General features: G+C 39.3%; 2 protein-coding genes across 3 annotated transcripts; both read right to left on the bottom strand.

Moving 5' to 3' along the window:
* Positions 1–442: 442 nt before the first annotated feature.
* On the bottom strand, positions 443–14,754 carry LOC140541411 (uncharacterized). 2 transcript variants are annotated; one of them, XM_072664026.1, is made up of 21 exons: positions 14,542–14,754; positions 11,860–13,741; positions 9,313–9,427; positions 9,141–9,202; positions 8,630–8,660; positions 7,641–7,792; positions 6,181–6,337; positions 5,882–5,969; positions 4,569–4,619; positions 4,339–4,397; positions 4,175–4,246; positions 3,846–3,914; positions 3,420–3,503; positions 3,115–3,194; positions 2,896–2,998; positions 2,524–2,670; positions 2,318–2,426; positions 1,954–2,042; positions 1,504–1,632; positions 1,176–1,318; positions 443–1,061 (listed from the first exon to the last, which is right to left on the bottom strand). In XM_072664026.1, exons 1-21 carry the CDS (start codon positions 14,552–14,554, stop codon positions 1,025–1,027), a joined length of 3,672 nt encoding a protein of 1,223 aa, XP_072520127.1. In that variant the 5' UTR covers positions 14,555–14,754; the 3' UTR covers positions 443–1,024. The 2 variants fall into 2 exon arrangements, with proteins under 2 accessions (XP_072520127.1, XP_072520128.1); XM_072664027.1 differs by having other exon boundaries at positions 1,954–2,039.
* A 231-nt stretch (positions 14,755–14,985) lies between these two features.
* Positions 14,986–22,223, bottom strand: LOC140541038 (mixed lineage kinase domain-like protein). The gene is made up of 10 exons (XM_072663550.1): positions 21,776–22,223; positions 20,723–20,839; positions 20,384–20,561; positions 19,682–19,782; positions 19,335–19,470; positions 18,902–18,986; positions 18,010–18,149; positions 17,344–17,393; positions 17,104–17,247; positions 14,986–16,502 (listed from the first exon to the last, which is right to left on the bottom strand). Exons 1-10 carry the CDS (start codon positions 22,221–22,223, stop codon positions 16,453–16,455), a joined length of 1,449 nt encoding a protein of 482 aa, XP_072519651.1. The 3' UTR covers positions 14,986–16,452.
* Between the last annotated feature and the right edge of the window lie 946 nt (positions 22,224–23,169).

Genomic DNA, 23,169 nt, shown 5'->3' with positions numbered 1-23,169 from the left:
TTTAGATTAGTTACTTAGTAGGTTTAAGTGAAAATTAAAAAATCCTCTTCAAATAACACACATCTATACATTTCACAGTAGTGTATAATGTCATTTTTAAATAATCAACAAATAATAGTGCAAACAAAAATGACATTTAAATGTATATAATTTAGAGGATTTGATCACGTAATGTAAACCAGTGCCTCCAAACCTTTTCTTATGAGGATGTTTCTTTTTTATGCAGTTCTAAGCCCTTTATACTGAGCTTTATATAATTGACAACACAAAATATCAAATGTGTATATATACATTAAATATACAGTGAATGATTATATAACATCAGTTGAATTATAATGTACCCTGTATGTACATTTTCACTTTCTAATAAAACATTTAAAAATACATTATCAGAGACAAGAGTTCATTCAAAATGGCAAAAGTGAAATGTAAAAGGTGGAGGGGTGGGGTTACGTTAGTGGCAGTAACCAGTAGATGTAAAATCTTTTTTGTCATTTTAACGCTTGGGCCTGGAAAGGATAGCCACTTAAGTATAGTAGTGATTAAACTCCTTTAATACAGTAGATTGCCAAGCCAATATTGAAACCAATTGTATGAAAAAATACATTTATTTAATACAGAGAACCTGAAAACATCTACTGATGTTTCTCCACAACAAAGACATTTATGTACATACAGTCTAAGTGCTGTAAACAAAGAAAATAAAGATATTTCGGAACCATTCTGAAACCTCAATGTAAAAATATGACAGCAGGCCTAAATGTCAACATGAAGAACTCAAGATTGAGAGAATAGTCACAGTAAAACTAAACACTGAATCTTCATTATATGCTTTTGCAGTAAAGTTTTATATTAATGCTCTGAATTTACAAACACACCTAATGTCCAGAGATGTGACAAGTAAATGCAGCATGAACATTCACATCTTCAGGTAGGTTTAGTATTTAGCCAGATTAACAAAGTGCAATATTTGTTTTTTTTTAGCAACAGGAACGATGTGAGGTAGCTGTCTTTGCAGTAAAGGCTAAAGGACCATGGCCTCACCGAAAGCTTCCATCCACCTGTGATAAAAACAAATGCATATGTTACCACTTTGGATAGCCAAGGACTTAGTAAACAAAGTTTTGAGGTTGTAAGTTCTGTAACTCTAATTACAAACTATAATGCTAGTGTACCTGTGGTAGATATGAGTGTCATCTGTCTTAAAGATGTAGAAGAGTTTGTCTTTGTGGTAAAGCCTAAACTGCTGGGAGGATTCAGTGTTATCTTCTTTAAGAGAGAAGCCCAGTAGAGGCAGACTCTGCAGGGCTGCTACATCCTGGAGGAGCAAACACAGGATACTATGGTCATTTTGTACGATATACCCTTCAAATCAAAGCCTGGCCATCTGTAATGCTCAGGAAACCATGACCATTTGCAGTGCAAAGCCCAATTAATGCTAAAACTCAGTTAACAGTGTCTGTATTTAAGAGCACAGGAACAGTTACCCAGTTTTCTACCTACCTCACTGGCAGCATACGTGTACAGCACCTTGTTCTTGATTACAAACCAAAGCTTCTTCCATTGTTTTTTATTAGGCTTCATCCTTTCCAAATAGCCACTCATGGACGACTCATCTGTATTGGCTGAAACCTGCAATAATACAGTGATCCAATTTAACAACCAATTAATCCAGCTGCTCTCAGCATGCCCTGTGAGTACTGGGCAATCCCTGCAATGCACTATTTAGTGTTGTCCCTGCTCCACCACACTTGATTGATCAAGCTTGGGAATAATCTCATCAAGCAACACAGATGCATCAGAGCAGGGAAACACTTAAACACTCAATTGGTCAGAGCAGGAGTGAATTAAAAGCCAATGAATGAATTCATCAAAAGGGTTGATCATCATAGTATTACAATGAGCAACTAGAATGACTAGAAAGTGATGGATGGGCTTTTACAGCTTTCATACCTCTTTCAGGGCTGCTGGGATCCTCTTCTGCTTTCTAAAGTGAAAGCCACCAGAAGGCTTAGCATTTGGAGAGAGAATACCACTACCTGCTGTGAACAATGAAGAATAGACTGTCAATGAAAGTAAATACAATTATACAAATAAATTATTTCTGTGTGGTCAGAGTGATAATAAAACCATTAATAATATATAATTATTCTTAGATGATATAAAATTACAACAATCATCAAAATGTCAAAAATAAATGCCACAAAATAAGTGAGGGAAAAACAGGAAAAATGTAAGACCCTGGTCCCTTTATGCAGATATTTGCAGACTGTCGTGGCACTAAGCAGAACTATAAATAGATGTCTAGGTGTCAGACCTGAGCTGTTTTGCTGAAGAGTCTCAAAGCACTGATCACACACTCGTGCTAGCCGATTCTTTAGATACTCCAGAGGGTACTTGTTAGTTGAGCAGGCCTGACACACCACCTATTACACAGACAGATACACATTCAAACCAAAACAGTATTACTTCTATCAAGAGCTGGAGAGTCCAAATTCAATGAACTGCTTAGCTCCACTGTACCTTCCCACAGGCTCTGCAGTGATGTCTCCTCCAGGTCAGAGTAAACTCACAGGTGCAGATCATACACATTGTGGCCCGCAGATCTGGGATCCATATAGGGGCCTTGGAGCCCAGATGGGCTGTATTATCCAAACCGTCTCTGTCCCCCTACAAGAGGAAATCAGATCCAATGCTTTAGTCAGTATCAAATAAATTCCCTGACTATATCAGTGCATATCCTGCCCTCTTATGAATGCAGAGGACCTACTGACCTATTATCACAAATGTGTCATAACTTGAATTAAACAAATTAGTTCATAATTAATTACTAGTAGTTCTCATTCATTTGATGTTCCAAGTAGCAAATAATAGAGAACTTATGAGTAACTTAACCTCTTCAGGGCTTTTGCTTGAACTGAATGAGATCATTTTCTTGGTGTAATTGTCAATAGCAGTGGAGATGACCTCCAGCCATTCATCTCGAGCAGTAGGAGAACTATAGTGGAAGAGGGTTAATGCCAATCAGGAATCCACATAATTTTTCATTCAGATTTATACAATTCAAATGTGCTTCTAAATAACACTAACATATGTAGTGTGACAAATTCTCACCTGGCAGACAGGATAAAAGAGCGTTCAACACTTTCAATGTTGAGCTCATTTTGATGACCTTCCTGGCTGGGCTTACTGACCTACATGTTAAAAGAAAAAAAATGTAACGTCACAAATACACTGATTATATAACACAAGCTGTCCTGTGGATTAGACCCCTGTTTTATAGCAAACCACCACCGCACCGAATTTTAAAACTAATATGTTTTTTATGGAATTTCTGACATTATCCCATCAGTTCCAAGAGCAAGGCGCCAAGCAGAACTGAGCAGCAGATGGCGCTCCAGTTATACACTACAGCTCACCTTCATCCCAGCCAGTGACAGCATATTGTTCAGCTTGAACTGGCCTGACTGGAGTGGTGTGGTGTACAGCAAGGTGTCATTAAACTGGCCAAAACAAAAGAGGGAAAAGTTAAAAACAAACAAACAAACAAACAAACAAAAACACGCTTTCAAGTGGTTATCCTCTAAAAAAACAGGAACTTGAGCTTCTGTATTCTAACATGACATCTTTGTATTTAGTCATTAATGAACATTAACTGAAAGGATTGTCCAGTTGTGATGAAAGAAAGAGCCTTCACACAAAAATATCCAGTATACACACAAAAAATATCCAGTATCCAGTATATACTATATTATGACGAGTGCTACTAAAATATCTGAGAAAAATGTCAACCCACATTGTTTATTTATAAAGATTAAATTAGGGGTTTTATCTGATTGACTTACTAAGAAGAACATCCGAGGCTGCATGACTTTTCTAGAGAGTTTCATCAATGTCCCCTCTTTCAATAAGACCTAAAAGGAGAATAAAAGTTTTTGGTAGGTTTTATCTAAGGCATTGGTTCAAAGTTTTAATAGCTCAATATTGTAGTTTTAGTTCCAGGCAAAACAAGGACTTCTAGAAAGCAACCACAAGTCTTTTTTTGCCATTTTACGAAGAACATACTGATGAGCCCTGTACGGAATTCCCCTACTGACAGTAAAGAGCTTTCACTTCACCAGGAAGATTTACAGTGAATCAGGGTTTCAGGATTCTTATACAGGCTGTTACTTACTCTTCCAGGCTGTACAATCTCATGATGTCCAGTCAGTCTGTACTGGACTTGAATCAGTTTCTGGAAATTATCCTGTTAGAAAAAAGCATATATACCCTCATCTCACACCTGATCAGGCCAGAGGCAGTCCAGAAATTCTTTATAGTTCAGAAATTCCTTCTCACCCCTTGTCTCATGGTTTCATTGGCATGGTTTGCCACGTTCTTTACCAATCTCAGGGCATCTAAAAAAGGCAGACAATTGTTAAATTTCACATGAAGGAAACACACAAACAGCCAGAGCTAGTAGTCTGATTGCTTAACTTATGTTTAAATGGGTAGTTAACCTGTTTAGGAGGCAAATTAACTGCCATGGTAACTTGATGAAAATGAAATACGGATGGCTCCGTTTTCACCTTGTGTGTCTTTGTAGTCTGGAGAGTTTTCATTCAGATTCTTTACATAATCTGTAGAACAAAAATAAATAATTCTTCATAATAAATGCAACACAGGAATGAGCATTAGTTTGCAAAAAAAAGTTAAGATAGGCCATAAAATTCACGATTAAAATAGGCCGTAAAAGTCAAAGATTAAAAACTGTATATTGAGTAAAACCGGGTAATACTGGTACTATTCAAAAGCAGTATTCAAAATCAAGTAGCGGAAGAGACATACTGAGTGAAGAGGTAGCCCGTTTTTAGTTTTGATTTGAAAGAAGTAACAGAGCAGTCACAAACAGATTGGGGAAATGCATTCCAGAGTTTGGGTGCTACAGCACTAAATGCCCTGCTAACTACAAAGCCTAGTGTGAGGTACAACCAGCAGATTACTGCCAGAGGCCCCAAGAGTGCATTAGGGAATGTAAAGATGGAGAAGTACGGAAACCTACGATGGAGCAAGACAATGAATCGTTTTTGAAATGGTTTTTACATATGAGGAAGTGAATTTTGTAAGTGTAGGGAAGGATGCTCATGTATTTCACAAGTTCCTCTGAGCAGAAAACCAAAGTCTAACAAGGACGCTCACTAGAGTTGAGGTGTATTTTACATCTTTCATCACTAAGAATAACCTGCTATTCCAGGTTCGCAAGCACACAGACAAGCTATTCAGGGAAATGTTTCCTGATTCAAAAATGGCAACAAAAAAAATAAAATAATAATAAGTGTGCCCATCAACCTAGACTGCATCATTATGAACAGGGCACTAGACCCTGAATGTTCAGAGAAAGGTCATCCAGAAAGAAAATGGGTCATACGGTACATTGATTGGTGGAAGCATAGAGGCAGACAAGTACACATACCAGCGTGCGATGGTGCCTCAATGACAACTGCAATGTGATGATATCTCTTTCTTATCAAGAGTAAAATCACAGGCCTTTCATATTTACAGCACTAGCTGTCCAAGTCACCTCATCAACACGTGTGCCAAATTAGCAGGTAAGATGCTGTCAGTGTCACCTGAAGAGCTTTTACTTTTATAGACTGATATATTTGTATATGTGCTGCACTGTACGCCTGCTCTGCCTGGAGCATTTTAAGAGCAAGCTTAAGAATCAGGAACACATGTTCATCAAATTTCTTCCCGTTCCTTAAAATCTGATTATGAGGGTTGTATGTTTTTTTATGACTTCGAGGTCACTGCAGGGCGCAATGGCCAGTTTGAATGCGACTATTATTGGCTAAACCTTATATATCCTATACATATAATACACTGCAGGGCCTTTACTGACCTGAGAGGAGCAGTTGGTACTGGGGAAGTCTCTGAACAGGCTTCAGCATGTAGTGTTTGACTGCGAGATTGGCACAGCAAGGACTACTCTATAACATAAAGGGCCAGAGACAGAATAAGGCTGAGGAAGCTGAATCATCAATCAGCTCAAACTAAAATAGGATGTAGCTGCATTTGGTACAACAAAACCAACAAGAACAGCAAACACCATAGCAAAGGGAAGAGTACACATGGGCGCACATGCACGTGACGACAAAGTAAACATGTGGGTGGAAAATCAGGTCGAGTCGGTGTTATTACCTCAAATTCCCGAACTACTTTCGCAAACGCTGGATTCTTCCTGCATTGCTCCTCTAGTAGGGCCACATTCTTGTCAAACTCACAGATGTAACTGGAATACATTTTCAGATACGGCCCTTTCTTTAAAAAGATGTCAGCCACACCAGAGCGCTCATTCCTGATGCGACAGGGAAACAGACCATTGCAGGGTGTTACAACAGATACAGTATCAGAGTCTGTTGGAAGATTAAATGACTAGTTTGTTGACTTTTACAAGATTGAAGACTAGCTCTGTAGACAAACCACAAAATGAAGATACATTAAGGTACAATAAAAAAAATAAATCAATATGTTATAAATGTGTCTAATCAGAATGGGGATGTTTCCCCTTGTAGTACAGTCCAGTCAGAGAAAGTCAAGAGAAAGGAAGGCCAGCCTGCTGACCTACTGTACACTTTTAAAGAGCCCATGTCAAACATTTATCTTGTATTTCCTTAAGCTCCACTTGTAATGTTTGTGTGTTTTTACCCTATAGAGAGAATCAGGTTGTTTGTATTATTGTGCCCTTAAAACTGACATATGTAAATGAGGTCTGTTCTGTATCTGATTGGATACCCTGCGTTATGCCTCATTCAAGCTGCATTGCCGAAACATTTCTCAACACTTCTTATTCATTCTACATGATTGGGTGGGCAAACCCATCTCTAGACTGAATAGGAGGATATTTGCTAATGCTGTGCTTTTTGTGACAAAATGGATTGCAAAATGGAGGTGAATGATACATTTGGAAACGTTAACAGTGTTTACATGTCATACAGACCTTATTAAAAACTGGTTTTATAGTATAAGTATAAAACAAAGGGTCCTAAATGATTCTTGGACGTATGCTTATTACAAAGCTTTACATCATGTACTTTCACACTGACAAATATTCATAAAACTTGTCTTTTAAAAACTTTCACTAACAATTTGTCAAAAGCATCCCTCCAAAGAACCTTTCTGAATATTTACTTACTCAAATGCACTGTGGCAGACGGTTCACTATAATACAGGGGTGCATTCAGTGTTTATCTGTGATCAAGGGAGCAGCCAGGGATTGTGGGCCCCATGAAAAGATATTACACTGGGCCATACAACTCCACACTATTCTACCAAAAATACTATATATATATATATATATATATATATATATATATATATATATATATATATATATATATATATATATATATATAAAATAGATAATAAGATAATATAAATAATATATAAATACATTATTTTTTTAGGACCCCTAGAAATGTCCTAACTTTTCTGCACATACAGCACCCCTGCTTGTGATGTGTATAATGTTTTTCTGCTGTATGTGTTGCCTTTTAAACTGTGAGTTTTTTCCTGATCATTCTGACAAATAAGGCTTCTAACCAACTAAAGGTTGACACATATAAGAAAATGATTTTTTGAAGAAAATGCAGTTTTTATACCAGTTGGCCACACGGTCCTCCAGCTCCCTCAGTAAGTTACAATTCAGCTCATAAAGCTGTGGCAGTGAAAACAGAATCTGATTGAGAGTTCGTTCATCAATCACTGCTTTCCCAGCCTGAGCAGAGGCCTTCGCCACTGTGTCCCGGAATGTCTGGAAAACAGAAAGCCATTAAGCCAAAGCAACACACTGCAATGTTGCTGAAGGCATGTTTGAACACAAACAATCAAAGGCTTCAAAGTAATGAGTATTAAGTTGTCTTGAAGTGTCTAGGTTTGATAACTTTCATTTTCATTCTTTATAAAGTCAAAATACTGTATTTCCTTGAATAAATACTGATGTATTTAGCACTCTTACTTTTGTACAAATTGTACATTTTAGTAGTGTACGTTTAGTATTTAATAATAATAATAATAATAATCATATATTTACATAGCACCTTTCACAATTCCAAGATCGTTTTACAAGATTTACAGCAGATAGAATATGAAAGAAATATGAATATGAAAGGCAGACAGAATTATTATTTAAAGAGGAAGGTCTTCAGGTATGATTTGAAGGAAGAGTAATATAGGCTAGGAGAGATTAGGATAGTAAATAGAAGAGTTATGGTGCAAGTGTAGTCTGGGGGACAGTTTCTGGTATTTCTAGTTCTCTAGTGCAATGATACATTATTATAGCCTTAGTAGCTTTCTTTCTTTCTTTCTTTTCCTTGTGTGAAATAAATTGGCAGCAAGAGTTATTTTTTTCTTTGCAACAGCAAAGTATTGTGTGGTTTGACAAAGTCCAGAGAGAGGATTATGAGCCCTGTGACCGCTGTGTACCTAGTGTGTGACCTAGTGTGTGTACTTAGGATTCATATGATTTTTGTAAAACAAAAGGTATTACGTTTACCTAACCATGACCCTGCCTCCCCCCTCCAAAAAACCCCAAACAAACAGGAGAATCCCATTAGGGACATGTTCAGCACTGGGCCTGACACACACTTACTATGTGGAGAAGCTTCAACACATCCACAAACCTGTCCAAAAGAATTGATAAAGCATTAGTTTAATCAAGTACAGAAGGGGCCTGACTGATGTGAATATTCTGTGGCGAAACATCTAATAATGAATAACTGTCTGTCATACTTCATATAGTCAAAAGCAAAGCCAAACAGGTTCATGGCTGTTAAACAGTGCTTTCTGTGATAACTGATATGATTGTCAGTTGTATGTGATGGTCATATTTCAATCTTTCAATGTCCAATCACAATGGGTTTAAGCTTTCTAGAATGTGAATTGGCTTTATTGGTTTATGTTGACCATGGTAGTGTTTGGTATTGGTGGTGATTAAAGCTTGTATCACTAAAACATAGATTTTAGAAATTTTACTGATACAGATAACCTCTATGAACAGACAGGACCTCTAAATCAGCTGATATTATTGGTCAGGCCCAAGTACAGAATTACTGTACCGTCTTTTCTAGTAATCATTGGACTGGACTAATGCAAGGACTCACACTTTCTCAGAACTCATTATCTCTCTGGCTATGTGAGCCAGCTTGGTCCTCTTGGCGTCGTTCTGAAACAGAAAGACAAAACAGCTTTTTGTGACCTGCAGACCTGTGCATGCCTGGGCTGGGTATCTAAGACCATAACAGTATGCATGCAAGATAAGCAAGCCCACCATACCTGACTTTGCCCTTTGTCAGAGTATGAACTGCCATCTTCTTCTACTTCTGAGTCACTATCAATTTCCTCCTCTGAGTGAGTATCATCTGAGCTTACCATCTCTTCATACACATTCCTGATGAGAATAGAAGAGGATAAGAAGATACTGTGGTGAGGCCAGGAAATGAAAGAGAAAATACAACTGAACCAAAACAGGAATGAAAAAGCAAGAGAGTAAGTTACTAAGTTTTCATTAATAAATCTTTTGCTAAGATAAGGAGTAAAAGAAGTACATACTACATGTGCCAAAAGAAATGCAATGTTGAAATGCTTGCAGGTTCTATAGACTATAATTATGGACTGCTCATACAGTCTGGTATGAAACCTGGTATGAAAAGTATTTACTAATCAGGTCAACAGATACTGGCATGAACTATTAAAAAAATATTTCGCAATATCCCAGAGACTTGTCTTGTCTAAGAATCATTTTTTTTTTTATTTTAACAAAATGTTTACCCTAATTTTTCAGTTGTATCTAAATCCCTCCCAGTAGCTAGGACTCACACTATCACACAATACCACCAAGCTAGTATGTGCTTCCTTCAAGTCACCTGAGACAAGCCACCGCATTTTTATAAACTGCTGCTAACCAACACGTCATTGGACAGCCAAATGTGCTTTAAGGAGAACACTAAACACCAGTTCTATTACATCGGCAAGACAGACGGCCATCTTACCCACCCAGAGGTTCTTCACACTCACTCTATTTTGAACAGGATTCTTTATGAAACCAAAAGTGGTTCTTTTATGGCATTGCTCATACAACCATTTGAAGCACTTTTTTAAAACAGCGTAAGGCCAATGATTAGACAGCTGTGCCCCTCAGGAGCCCCTAAACTGACCTCCTGTTTAATTCATGTCATCATTATATGAGCAGAAGAGTAAACACTCTACTGTAAGATTGATGTTAAATGTGAATCCATCCTCATATACTGGTTTGCGAACTGTAAGAGGGGTGTGGCACACAGACATATCTGCCATATTTTTGCCTTTGTCTGAGAGCTCACAAAATATGTCTTTCGCATTTGGATGTAATGTGTTCAGACTTGCGTTGTAAAACAGCTGTGAAGTAATCAAATAGCAATCATACATATAGACCTATTCAGTATCAGTTGCATCTAAAAATAAAAAACAGGAAGGTTAAAAGTGCTGATCCAATGGCAAAAAGGTTAGAACTCATTATAAAAATAGTATATGTTCCTTTTTTGTGGAGTAAGTGTTTCCATTTTGTAAGTATTGCCATTTTACAGACTTTGCATTTAATGGTAAATGTATACACTGCTTAAAGGAGCAGTCCTTAAGATTTTTGTGTTTCAACAGAAAGCAGTAGTGTTTCTGAGTGGGCAGGGGTGAAAATATTTTAATAAATAGTATCAGTTTGCTGCGCGACCATCCCTGCAAAGGCCATGCAAACATTCATTCTAAAACAGAGTGTTCTGGTAGGTTTTTGTGAATTTTCCTGGCCATGTCAGGCTTTTACGATCTTCCGTCACATGCACAGCACCGTTTGCTGGTTACCTGAGCAACCACGGTGCTGATAATGGTGCTGATACAAACAGAATGGCTACAGAGAAAGCTACTGCAAATGTGGAGATTTCAGAATGGCAAACTCAGTCTTCATCTGCTCATTCACTCACTGTCAAACCATACAAACTGACTAAATGAAAACTTGCAATGTTTAGATTCATCCTTTCTGAACAGAGACCACAATGCACATTTTAAGATTCCCCAAACCCCCAAAAATGTACAGACTCTCTCTTTAAATAAGATTAAATAAGACCTGCTTTTGGATGCTCTCCCTAAGCTGACTGAAGACTCTTATGTGTATCTAAACTCTCTTTATGCTTTCCAAAGCAGTACTCTTACTTCTTGGCCTTGGCCCATTTATAGAGATGCAATGCGCTATCTAGTGAACCTCAAAATTAAAGATGCACCAATCTGGGAATCTTGAGCCAATGCAGCATATTTTTCATGTACATATATGCAGGTGCTGAAACAAAAACATGTATAACTGGTAGAAATTGGGACTAAATCCCCCTGGATCAGGAGAGAGAGCGGACATTTGTTTGTACATTTACTATAAAAATGTATTTGATATGACTCAAAATCAAGATCATGATTAACTGAACATTGTACCCCAAAAATGTCTATTTTAATGAACGACAGACATGGCATTTGTCTTTGATACAAGCTTCTCAGGTTGCTTAGTTGACTTGGAGTTTAAGTTGTCCCCCATGTTGCATACATGACCACACACAGAGGGAAAGTATTCAATATTCAATAACAATATCTAACAATATCTAATACAATAAAAACACAAAATAACTTGGAGGTTAGATGTTCTGAATGTCTGTTTTGATACGTTTTCAATCCATTGCCCTGCCTTATTTTAAATCTTTTGCTAATAAACATATGATTCTGATATCATTGTGCAGCCCCAAAATGGACCTTGTTGTGGCAAACAGTAAATGTGAAGAAAGTATTGATCTTAGGACCTTCCCTGCTTACCTCTCATCAATGGGTGTGCTTTCTCCAGTAGAGTCTGGACCTTCATACAGATTCTCTGCATTATTGGATAATTGTCTCTGCTGGATTCTGTTTGGTCGTGGGGTCTTTATCGCTGCATTACTTGCAGGAAGAGAATCCACAAAATCTGAAGGATTCTGATTCAGATAATTAGTTTTTGCTTTTTCCAGAACATCTTCTCCATCCACGCTCTGTTCTTTGACTAGGTGACTTCTATACTCTGGTATTTGTATATAGGTTTCATATTGGTTGCTGCTGCCCTGTCTATCCTCATCCAATGGGTGCTCATTCTTGACCACTGTGCAATCCTGAGTCTGCTTGTTCTTGGCCCTTTTCATCTGAGGGTCGAGTTCCATCATCTTCTTGTGGAATGTTGTCTTCTGAGCCTGAAGCTTGTCTGCTGGGCTGAAAGACTTAGCTTTGGGCTTCAGACCAGTGCCAGGCCTTTTGTCCTTTGTGTTATCTGGTGTGCTGTTGTTAGGTTCCTTGTTTCCAGAATGGGACACCACTTTTTGAATAGGTTTATCTCCCAAGCTTCCCTGAGGAGGGACAGGGAGATCACCTTTTACAGGCCTGGTGTTATTCTCAAGGACTTCTTCCACAGACATGGGGATGATTCCCTGTGGTTTCTTCTGGACTTCATTTGCTGTGATGGTTTTAGGATTTGGATCTGGACGTTCTTTTTTATTAGAATAACCTTCCACCCTTGACTGCTGCTTCCTGTCAGCATGTCCTGAAAGTCCACCATGGTGTGCATTCTGGGCATGTAATCTTTCGGCAGCAGGGGTCTTCCATCGTGGGTAAACCACATTGTCACTCTGGGTTTCAGTGACTCCTCTTGTGGATATATTCTCCTTTGCAGGAGGCTTTAAGAGAGTAATAGGTGGCCTTTCCCTCTGAGACACGGGTGTGCTCTCTATCAGTTTTACAACTTTAAGCCTCGTCTTAGTAGAGCTTTCACCTGAGATGATCTCAGTCTTGTCCAGGTGCTCAGCACCGTTGTTCTTTGGTTTATTCCGCATAGGCAGTGGCGGAGGTTTTTTAACTGGGGTTACAACAGAGGGTGAACTGCCATTTTCTCTGCCAGGAACATGTCCATGATGTTTGTTGTTTATTATGGTTTGTCCTGAGGTTCTGGGTGGTGACCCAATGACAGTAGCTGGAGGCCCATGAGCACCACCAACACTGCCTTGAGGTTTTTCCATTGCATGCGTCTCAGAACTTACTGATTTATGAGCTACAGCAAAATTCTGAACATGTTTTACAGCCCCAGGGCTGCGGTTACAGACATCCCTTTTTTGCCCTGGCTGGTCACAAGAAGAACTTTGTACAGAATCCTTAAGAGGAGCCATAGGCCCTTGACCATGATTTGTCACAGTTACATGCAGAGGTTTGGTCTGAGCCAGAGAAATGTGATTTTTGGGTCCTTCTGCTCTATTGTTCTGACATGGTTCAACACTTTTTCCCTGCTGGATGGGTTGTCTGCTGTTTTCCTTAGGTGAGCACTCTTGACACTTCCCTCGGACACAAAGACAAGTTGGAATGACGTAATCCCATTCTTGCTTTCTGAGTTCTGAACCAGGTCCATTTCTGGAATTTAGTAAACCCACATGCCTGAGGACCTCAGATTTTTGTTGTAAACATGCTTGGTGCTCACTGTCAGATGCTAGAGACTTGGACTCCGAGGGAGGTGCAGAGGATTTAGAAAGATATAGTTTAGGTGCAACAGCAGGTTTCACAGTGTGTCTTGGTGGTGGGGAAACTTCCAGGTTAAGTGCGTGTTTTGAAGCAGCAGAGGGCAGAATGGTTTTTGGTGGTGGAAGCACCCTCGGTTTAGGGGCCACAGGTGGCTTCTCCAAAAGCTCTAAGTGCACAGAAAAACAGAAACACAGAATAGAGAGCTGACAACTGTGAACGTCAAGTAGTTTTAACCAATAGTGTGGGAACAATGGCCTTTTTTTTAAGGGTTGCAGTAACAGCATGGCGCAATGTTTGTGATGCCCAATTCTGTATGAACGCAAAGCAGTTCCTTTTTTCAGTGCAATTCATCCACTAACAGGAAATCTTTTTTTGTTGTTGTAAGGTTACGGTTGAAAACTTACATAAAGCAAAACTCACTGTGTATGAAAACAGCAGTAATGTTTTACTGACATAATGGCATACTACTTTACAGCCATGTTGACACAGCTGTTGCTAAAAATACAACCACTTTCTGAAAATAACCTACTTCACAGGGCATCTTCCTAAGTTTTAGTGGAAGTCAATGTAGAAAGATTTTATTCCTTTTGGAGCATGTCTCTTAGTCTACTAGTCATGAGTAATTCAAGAATATATATATCTCATTCTTAGAAGTATTCAAATAATAAAATACACTTTATTTATACATGGAACCAGCAAACAGGCTACAGTTCTCGTTGTAGAAAGCATATTCCCCCCTACAGCAGAAACTTTTATGATTTTTTTTTATGGGACAGTTTATTATGCTTTCAACTACAGTCCTGAACTCGTGCGTCCATAAAGTCAGAAGACTGTTGACATTTGTTATGGAAAATATCTCGGCAAATTGTAAAATACATGTGAGGTTAGACCTGAAACTGGTGTTAGGTGTTTAAACTGACTGTAACTGGATTAGAGATATTTACCAAGTGCTGTTTTATCACTCACCTGTCCTCTCCATAGCAGCGGTAGCTCCTCTTCCTCCTCACCTATCTCACCATCATCACAGTAGTGTTTAGTTATTTATCACATGGTAAAGAAAATCCCATTTATTCGTCGCAACGGTGTCGTTCACCACAATAACTCATCCTGATTCAGTAACATTAGGAGAAAACCGCTCTTGAGCTTCCAGTCTGTCTGAACGTGACGCTGGTGGGCGGGGAGAATTCCCAACAACAATAATCCCTTTGAAATGTGCGCATCCTCCCTACGCACGCGCACTCAATCCCCGCCCACTGCGCCACGATTGGCTAGCCTTACGCGTACGTGTGATAGGGGAAACGCAGCAGATTATACATTCAGTCCCTTAATACTCCTACAACAGCGCAGATCCGCGTAAATGACCACATGAGTTGTTTTATGTTTTTTTTATTTTTTAATAAAGAGGTAATATTGTCATGAGAGTGACAGTATTGGGAACATTTCCCACACAGTCGTAGAAAAAGAGGAGGCGTGGTTTACGGAAAACAGGTGCGGAAAATATAACGCAGTCAAGGGATATCGTTTGCATTTCACTGGAACCCGTGTACCTCCATTCAGGCGTACTTAGACAAACATGCTCCACTTCAGGGTCCATTTCAATGCATTTCCATACAAAGATCTCAGATGAACACTTGTTGCACCTATATATCTCAAATGAATCATTACTGCCCCCTTCTGGATTCGAGTAAACAGTCCGACAGTACATACACATACAGTCCAGGCTTATTATATTATATTATGATAAAAATACCTAATTTGCATGTCCTTACTGGCCATTTGATTAGAAACACCTACTACATAACTACACTTTGTAGGTTTACATTTACTGTCAGCAGCCCTTATTATTATTAGTTCCTTATTATGCCATGTATCAATACGAAGGGACCACCATAGAAACACAGGTGACCAGATATGTTATTAACAGCGGATCATGCTCAGCACAGCAGTGACAGCATAACTTGTCAGTGGCATGTTGGTGTCTCTGGCACTGCTCTGAGTATATCAGGCAGAGTGGCAGTGTCGTGGTAGGGGTCACTTTAAGATTGAGAGTGTTAGTGGCCCACCACCCAAAAAAAAATCCGGTGGCTCTGTGGTCAAAAACTGACTCCTGGTGAAGGATAGAGAAAGACTAACACTAACAGCACATCAGCAAAATCAACAGTCTCTAATGATACATCAGCAAGGTGGATCTCAAAGGTAGGGGTTTATAATAAAGTGACCAGTACACAATACTATATATGTTAATGCATGATGACCTAAAGATCACATCTCCTTTGCTGACCCCATTTTTGAACAGTTTTTCAGTCATCTCAACAAAACAACTATATATCAACTTTACAACAAATATCCAGTAGCAGATATACACAGTGCCTTTCTTCTGTTATTTAATATTATTGACTAGGCCTTACATTCTTTATTACACAGCAGGTCTGCATGAATTTCATACTAACTTACAAACCCATTGGCACTTGTTTTTCCAAACATACAGGCACAGGTTTATTTAAACTATGTAATGCAAATTTAGCTTCTAAATGTTTCTCTGAATTTGTATTCATTAATTAGACTCGTGCAATAGGCACTGATGGGTGGTCTTAAAGGTGGTTGGAACATCATCTGCTGTGTTTAATAACCCTATTTTAACAAACAGGAGAGGCATCTCATACACAGATTAACAATTTCCATATGTCTAGATAATTTAAACCCATGTAAAACTCAATCTGAGAGGGGAAGTATTTCCTTTAAGATACAGTCAGTTCAGCTTGAAGGAGAAAGGGCAGTAATGTCCAGGGTGATCAAAGAATGAAAAAGGCTTGTTCAGAGAACCCAGGTTTGACAGACTGCACCCACAGTCTGAATGATCTGTATCCCAGCTGAGCATTAGTCCTCCTCATACTGCTGTGCCAGTTTACGTAACTTGTCCACTAACACTGGAGAAAGAGGCAGAAACACATATCATCTGGTTATTGAAAGGAGGAACCAAATATGACATTTACTTTCCTAGACTTTGGAGCATTGCTGTGAGGATTTGATTGCATTCAGTGACAGGAGCGTTGGTGAGGTCAGGATGTTGGATGATCACCACCCCAACTCATCCTGGATTCAACCAAAAAGTATGGTTGGAAGTTTGTATATAAGGCTAATCAATAAAAGAATTAACTGAACAATTACAACCATTATGTAGCTTTTTAAAGACAATGATTAATTGATTAATCAATTAACCTGGAAATAGTAATATAAAACAAGAGAAAATATAATAGTTAAATTTGAACCAGTCAAATAGGGACAGAGTAATAAAAACATAAAAAATAAAGGTGTGGAAGAGGAAAAGCTAACCACATTGGAGTAATCTGTCTTCCCCTTTCATGACCAGTTCAAATCATCCTATTCTTGTGGGGTAAAACCACAATATCATTATCCCTACTCTGTGGTTAGCTTTTCCTTTTTCTTCAGCTACAGTCCCAGTCACAAGGGGACCTATCCATCCATGCAGTCATATTCCGGGTGTAAGAGTTGATGACTTTGCTATACCTCCTGCACTGGGCCTCTGGAACGGATTATACGAGCGGCAAGCGTCGATAAGGTCTTTAAGCTCCCTCGGACAGTCGTTCGGTAGCGGCTCCATTATCTGCTGCTCACATACTTTCTTATAGATCTGAGTGTGGGACGTGCAGTCTGAGTAGAGAACACAGTGAATGAGTGAGCTTGAGTCTGGTATTAGTTATGGGTTAATTCATCATGAGATAAAGTTAATAAAATGGTTCCACGTGCCTTTAAAGGGGACTTGCCGCGTCGCAATTTCCCACATGACAATTCCAAAACTGGAAAAATCACAGAAGCAATGTCACTATCAGTCAGTGAGACTGAGATGGCAATGGCGTTACTACACTGTGGCATACAAGAAATGTGATAGTTGCTAGAGGTGCACTGCTCATGACTGATTTCAGTTCCAGTGTCTTTACAGCTAAAATTGGCCAAAACAAAATGCCAGTTAGCTGATTTTTTTCATATCCAAAGCAACAGGCAACAAAGACACTGCTTATTTGCTCTTTACCCAAACTACATGTTTACCCAAACCATGGCATTGCCATATCCATCTTCTTATCCACTTCTTTCTAGTTAGAAATCATTGGGTGCAGGGCAGGATTACACCCTGGACAGGGCACCAGTCTATCACAGGGTACAACACACACCCATTCACTCTATAATACCTAGGGGCAATTTAGCATAGCCATTTCAACTGGAGTACCTCTCACCTCAATAAAGGTGGGAGAAATACAAAGTACCTCTCACCTCCAGAGTACCCAGAGGATCTCCATGAGGACACGGGGAGAACACACCAAAGGTAGTGACCAGAGCCAGAATGTAACCCACACCCCAAGACTGTGGAGCTACTGCACCACCATGCGACCCCTATTTGTATACATGGATCCTGACCTGTACATCTCGCAGGCCTTGTCATATGCATAGTTGATGTTTTCCAGCTGTTGTGGAGAAGTGTAGATCCTTGAGCTGCTCTTGTTATTGTTACTCTTCTTAAGTGATGTTTCTGTTTTTGCCAGCTCAAATCCAGCCAGCTTAAAAGCACACACACAGAGACATGCTGAGGAAATTATTCGTAAAAAAACACGTATCCACACCACAAATAGTCTATGACCCCATTTACAACTGGTCACTTCATGTTTGGTTGCTTCACGATTTTATTCTGATAAGATTTTGACCACATGCATTTACGCTTAGTAGTCAGATGTGTCTCTGGTTAACTATTACTAGTATATTGCTCTGGGCAATTATTACTGGTGTTTGGGTTGTACTAGGAGGAGTTTTGGTTGTGAAATGAGTCTTGGCAAGTCGGATGCGTTTACATTGCTGTAACATGTGGCTCAAATGCGTCTCAGACCCCCTCCTGATGTGGTTCGAGTAATTGGATTTGGTTTGATTTGGTTTAAATGAGTCTTGAGTGAGTTTACACTTGCATTTTGATGAGGCTTGACCTTATCTAGACATAATCCTGATACTCAAGACGAATGACGAGACCAGGTGAAAATATATAATATCCATTTAATTGGTATACAATGGGTCATGAATATGGCAAAACCATTGCATCGCAAAGCTTGGTTATAACAAGGTAGAAAGACATGTTCCCAGGGCCATAGAAGTACTGACAATACCCACTCACTTATACTCAGAAGAGTGTACTGTGGTGTAGGTCACAGTTCAGATAATATTGTCATATCTTCCACTATTATAACACATTATTGAATTGTTGAATTGAAATATTGAACAGTTTGAAACTACACGTTATGAGACATACACACAAAAACAGTACCTTCACTCTGTAGCCAGCAGCCACCAGGAACTTGCTGCTGTTGATGCACCCATGCACCTTGAAGTTCTCCTCAGACTGGTGCAGCCTGCAGTGGGACAAGAAGAGGTCATTATAAGGATGTAACAATTATTATGATATATTATTATATTTATTATATCTATATTTCTTGACATATTGATGTTTGGGGGGTTGAATCTATATGAGGCAGTTCAGGTTCAGGTTCAGATCTTCTGATTTAATAAAATTAGAGCGAAGTAGAGCCAAGACATTTTTAACACACACGATGCAGAAAATCAAACCAACTCCTGGTCATAAAACCAAATAGCATTACACCACTCAAGTGAATGCACTGACAGGCCTTGGATGAAGATTCTGCCTTAAAAGGTAAATACAATTTATATGACTGTGATCAGAGACAGAAGCAGGTGTGGACCTGTAGAGCCCTTGAGCCGCATCCAGACACATTTGGGTCTTTCTGTCCCAGAGTAGTTTGCTTGGACTATCCAGCACCTGCCTCAGATTGCCCTTCTCACAGAATTCCATTACTATCAGGTAGTTTGGGTTCGGTCCTGCAGGACAAACACAAAACAGAGAACAATGGCAACTGGTTGTCAAAAGTCCATGATAAAGGCTAACAGCTACACATGAACACATATAAATGCATTAAGTCATACTGAAACAGTAGATACATGGTTTACTATGACATGCTATAGCCTACACATAAATGGAAAAGGAAAAAATGAGAGTTTAGTGAGGAGACAAATTCACATAGTAATGTACCATTCTCATCCTGGACACAGATCCCGAACATTCTCAGGATATGGGGTGACTCAAAGCGCTTCATGGTCTCCACTTCTTTGCTAAATATGCACCTCACTTGGCTGTGGAGAATGAAGAGATTCAGTATGACAGAAGGAGGACAGTGCTGGACACTGATACGGAAGTAAAAGAATATGTTTGGCTCATTAAATAAGGTAACAAATAATAAATTAGTTACTCAACCATAAATAATTAGAGACTACTACACTATATGTCCAACTGTGTGTGGACACCCCTTCAAATTAATGCATTTAGCTACTTTTAGTTGTGCCCATTGCTGACACAGATGTGCTAATGCATACACACACACACACATGCATAGCTGGTCTACACCCTGTAGAGAAGTACTGCCAATACAATAGGATTCTCTAAAGCAGATAAACATTAACCTATTGGCACCATGCCTAATGCTTAATGTGGTCTAAAATGGCTTGACTGAATTGGGGATGAGGGGATGTGATCATCCAACATGCTCCTGTCACTAAATGCAATCAAAACCTCACAGCAATGCTCCTTCATAATCTACTAGAAATTCTTTCCTGGACAGTAAAGACAGTAACTTTAACAAATGCAGAATAAACTATTTTGAATGACCTAGATTTCAGAAGAAACAATAAATAAAAGTGGGGCAAGTGTCCCAGTATTTTTATCCATACAGTGTACCTTGGACTGGTGCTGACAGGATATGTGTATCTCTTGATGGCCACTGTGAACTTGTTGTACTCTCCTTTGAACAGCTCAGAATTGCAACACTTCATGAATGGTTTGATGGGAAACCCATAGGTGATCTCTTCTGGCTTGATCTCTCTGATGTCCTGCAGATGAATGCTGGGTCTTCTCACTGACAAATGCAGACAATACAATACTTTTTTGAATTTGGGATTTTTGCACACTCACACAGAACCAAAAGAACAGTCATTATAAACCCATGACTAAAGAACCAACTTGATGGTCATATCGCTAAAGAGATTTTTCAGTGTTAATCCTCAGTTTCACACTTACACGATTCCAGGATGCCCTTTATGTCCTGAATGTCTCTGTGAGTTCGATCCACTTTTACATGTACAGCATCCACGCTCACCTTGTTCTCGTGATTCTCCTTCGCTAATGACTGGAGCACTGTGTAATTAAAAAAGGATATTTCACCTATACAATATACACAGGGTGAACTGCCCTAATGTGAGACACTGCATAAAAATATCCCACATTAGGCTAATTCACCCAATATTTCCATATCTGCTTTGATATGTGGACAGTTAAGGCAAATATATACACACAGTCATATCAGAATATTAGGATCGCCTAATAGTTATTGCCATCAATGGTCTTTGGGGCACCAAGTCCATTCTAGGTACACCTTCACTACAGCAGCTCTAGAACATCCCATAAAATTAGCATTTTCCATAAGATGCCACCACCCTTCACCCACTGTCACAGACACATCACAAAATTAGGACCACCCCTGGTTTGGACAGAATATGCAATATGCCAGAGACATCACAGATGCCATGTAACAGGGTTTGCTGCACAATTAAAAAAAGCGAATACACCAGTCATTCATAGCAACAGGCCATCAGTGCCAGAGCAGGCGATGACTCCAGTGAGTGGTACAGAGACACACCACAGTGGACCAGCGAACCTCTACTATGAACACCTTCTGTCACCTAATTCAGCCCATGCCACGATGTCTCACTAGTGTCATCCGAGCCATGGGTGGTTATTCCCACTTTTATGTAGGTGGTCATAATATTCTGATATGACTGTCTTTAAACATCTACATATACCTTAGATTTAAACGAGCTGGGTGTTTTTTATGGTGCCTGACTGCCTTGTATTGCACCTCATTCAAGAAGCAGGCCAAAATCTATAGTAACAGCACTCTTCATGACTTTTGTGCAAATGATCAGGCCAAACTGATATCGGTCAATGTCAGTGTTTAGATGTCACAATATGTCACATATTTTCCATATGAGCTGTATGAATTGTGGAGTGAATTATTTTGGTTTTACATGATAAGAGTTCAATTAGACCCTTTGAAAGCCAGTGGATACTCACAATTTTGGAGCTCCTCACGGTCACATTTCATGTCCTCCTCATCTTCTTTTCTCCTGCTGGCCTCTTGGAACACTCTCTCCATCCTCTCCCTCTGCTCCACCTGCAGTGCCAGCGAGAGAAGCTGGGCAGCATCGTTCAGTCTCTCGTTCAGACAGCCAAACTCTTCGCCAAGGTCATAGGCCTTCACAATGCGCTTGAGACAGCTGGATGAGGCGTATTTCTTCACCACATCCTGCGCAGACTCAAGGGTGAGCTTGAGCTCCCGCAGGCCTCGCTGCACCAGCTCTGGCTGATTGCCCAAACCTTGCTTCTTTACGGCCTCCACCATCGTAGCCAGCGCTAAAACACGCTTAGCTAGCCGCCCACACCGCTTCTTGTTGGCTTTTACTTCGCCACAGAGGTCGTATAACTTCTCTGCCATGCCCAGGATGGGGTCTATGAGATCCATGGCTGCTACAGCAAGCAAATCAACAAAATGTATTTTTACTTATCTGTGGTCATTATTATCATATTATTTGTTGTCAATTTAATACATCAGTTAGCTTTTAAAGATGATTTTACTTTAAGACTCTTCTTCTCTCCATAACTTTTTATTATTTTTTTTAACCATATCTATTATACATTACTGGTGTCAAGAGAGCTTTATAGAGATTAATTTGTCAAATATATGGCTCCTTTAGGGCTTTGTTAAAGTGCTTATAGTAAGCACAGTCAAGTTAATACTAACATGCTGTTACTGTCTTTAACCAGAGGGCCACTAGGGCTGTTTCTGAAGCATAATAAATGCTGCCTACTCTGCCAGCATTCAAAGGCAGCAAGGTACAGAGTCATGTGCAAATTGAATGTTTGTATAAAATACAAGCCATCATCTTGCTGATTTGCGAAGGCAGCATAGGTATATCCTTCGCTGCCTTATGTATCCCAAGATTCTCTGGGTTAGCGCCGGCTCAGCTCAAGAGAAAAAGCAACATGGCGGACGCAAGCAGCAATCTGTACAAATGTAAGTTATTTAGTTATTTAATTTTCCCTTAATATTTCATTTTTGACAGGAAACTGTCAGTGTAATATTAGCAGAATTTTGGATTTTTTGTTTAACGATTTTAATTAGATATGTCACCAGCTGACAGTAGTTGTTGGTATCCTGGCAACATCATGACCTATTGCTGCCTTTAAAGTCCAGCTTAAATGTGATGCGGTTGTAGGTACCTTCATCACAAGGCTGCCTTCTAAGGTACTGACTTATAAAACAGGAGCTGTCTAATTATGAAACCTTGTCTAATTGTGTGAGTGCAAGTGTTTCAGTGTGCTTAGAAGATTAAAAAATTAAAAGGTTACAAAATTCAAAATTGAAGATGGTCAATGTGGAAGTATGGAGGCAAAAAATTACTTGAGTG

This window comes from Salminus brasiliensis, chromosome 19, assembly GCF_030463535.1.
Source record: "Salminus brasiliensis chromosome 19, fSalBra1.hap2, whole genome shotgun sequence".
In the NCBI taxonomy this organism is placed as follows: Eukaryota; Metazoa; Chordata; class Actinopteri; order Characiformes; family Bryconidae; genus Salminus; species Salminus brasiliensis.
This window is presented reverse-complemented; position numbering and strand designations above follow the sequence as displayed.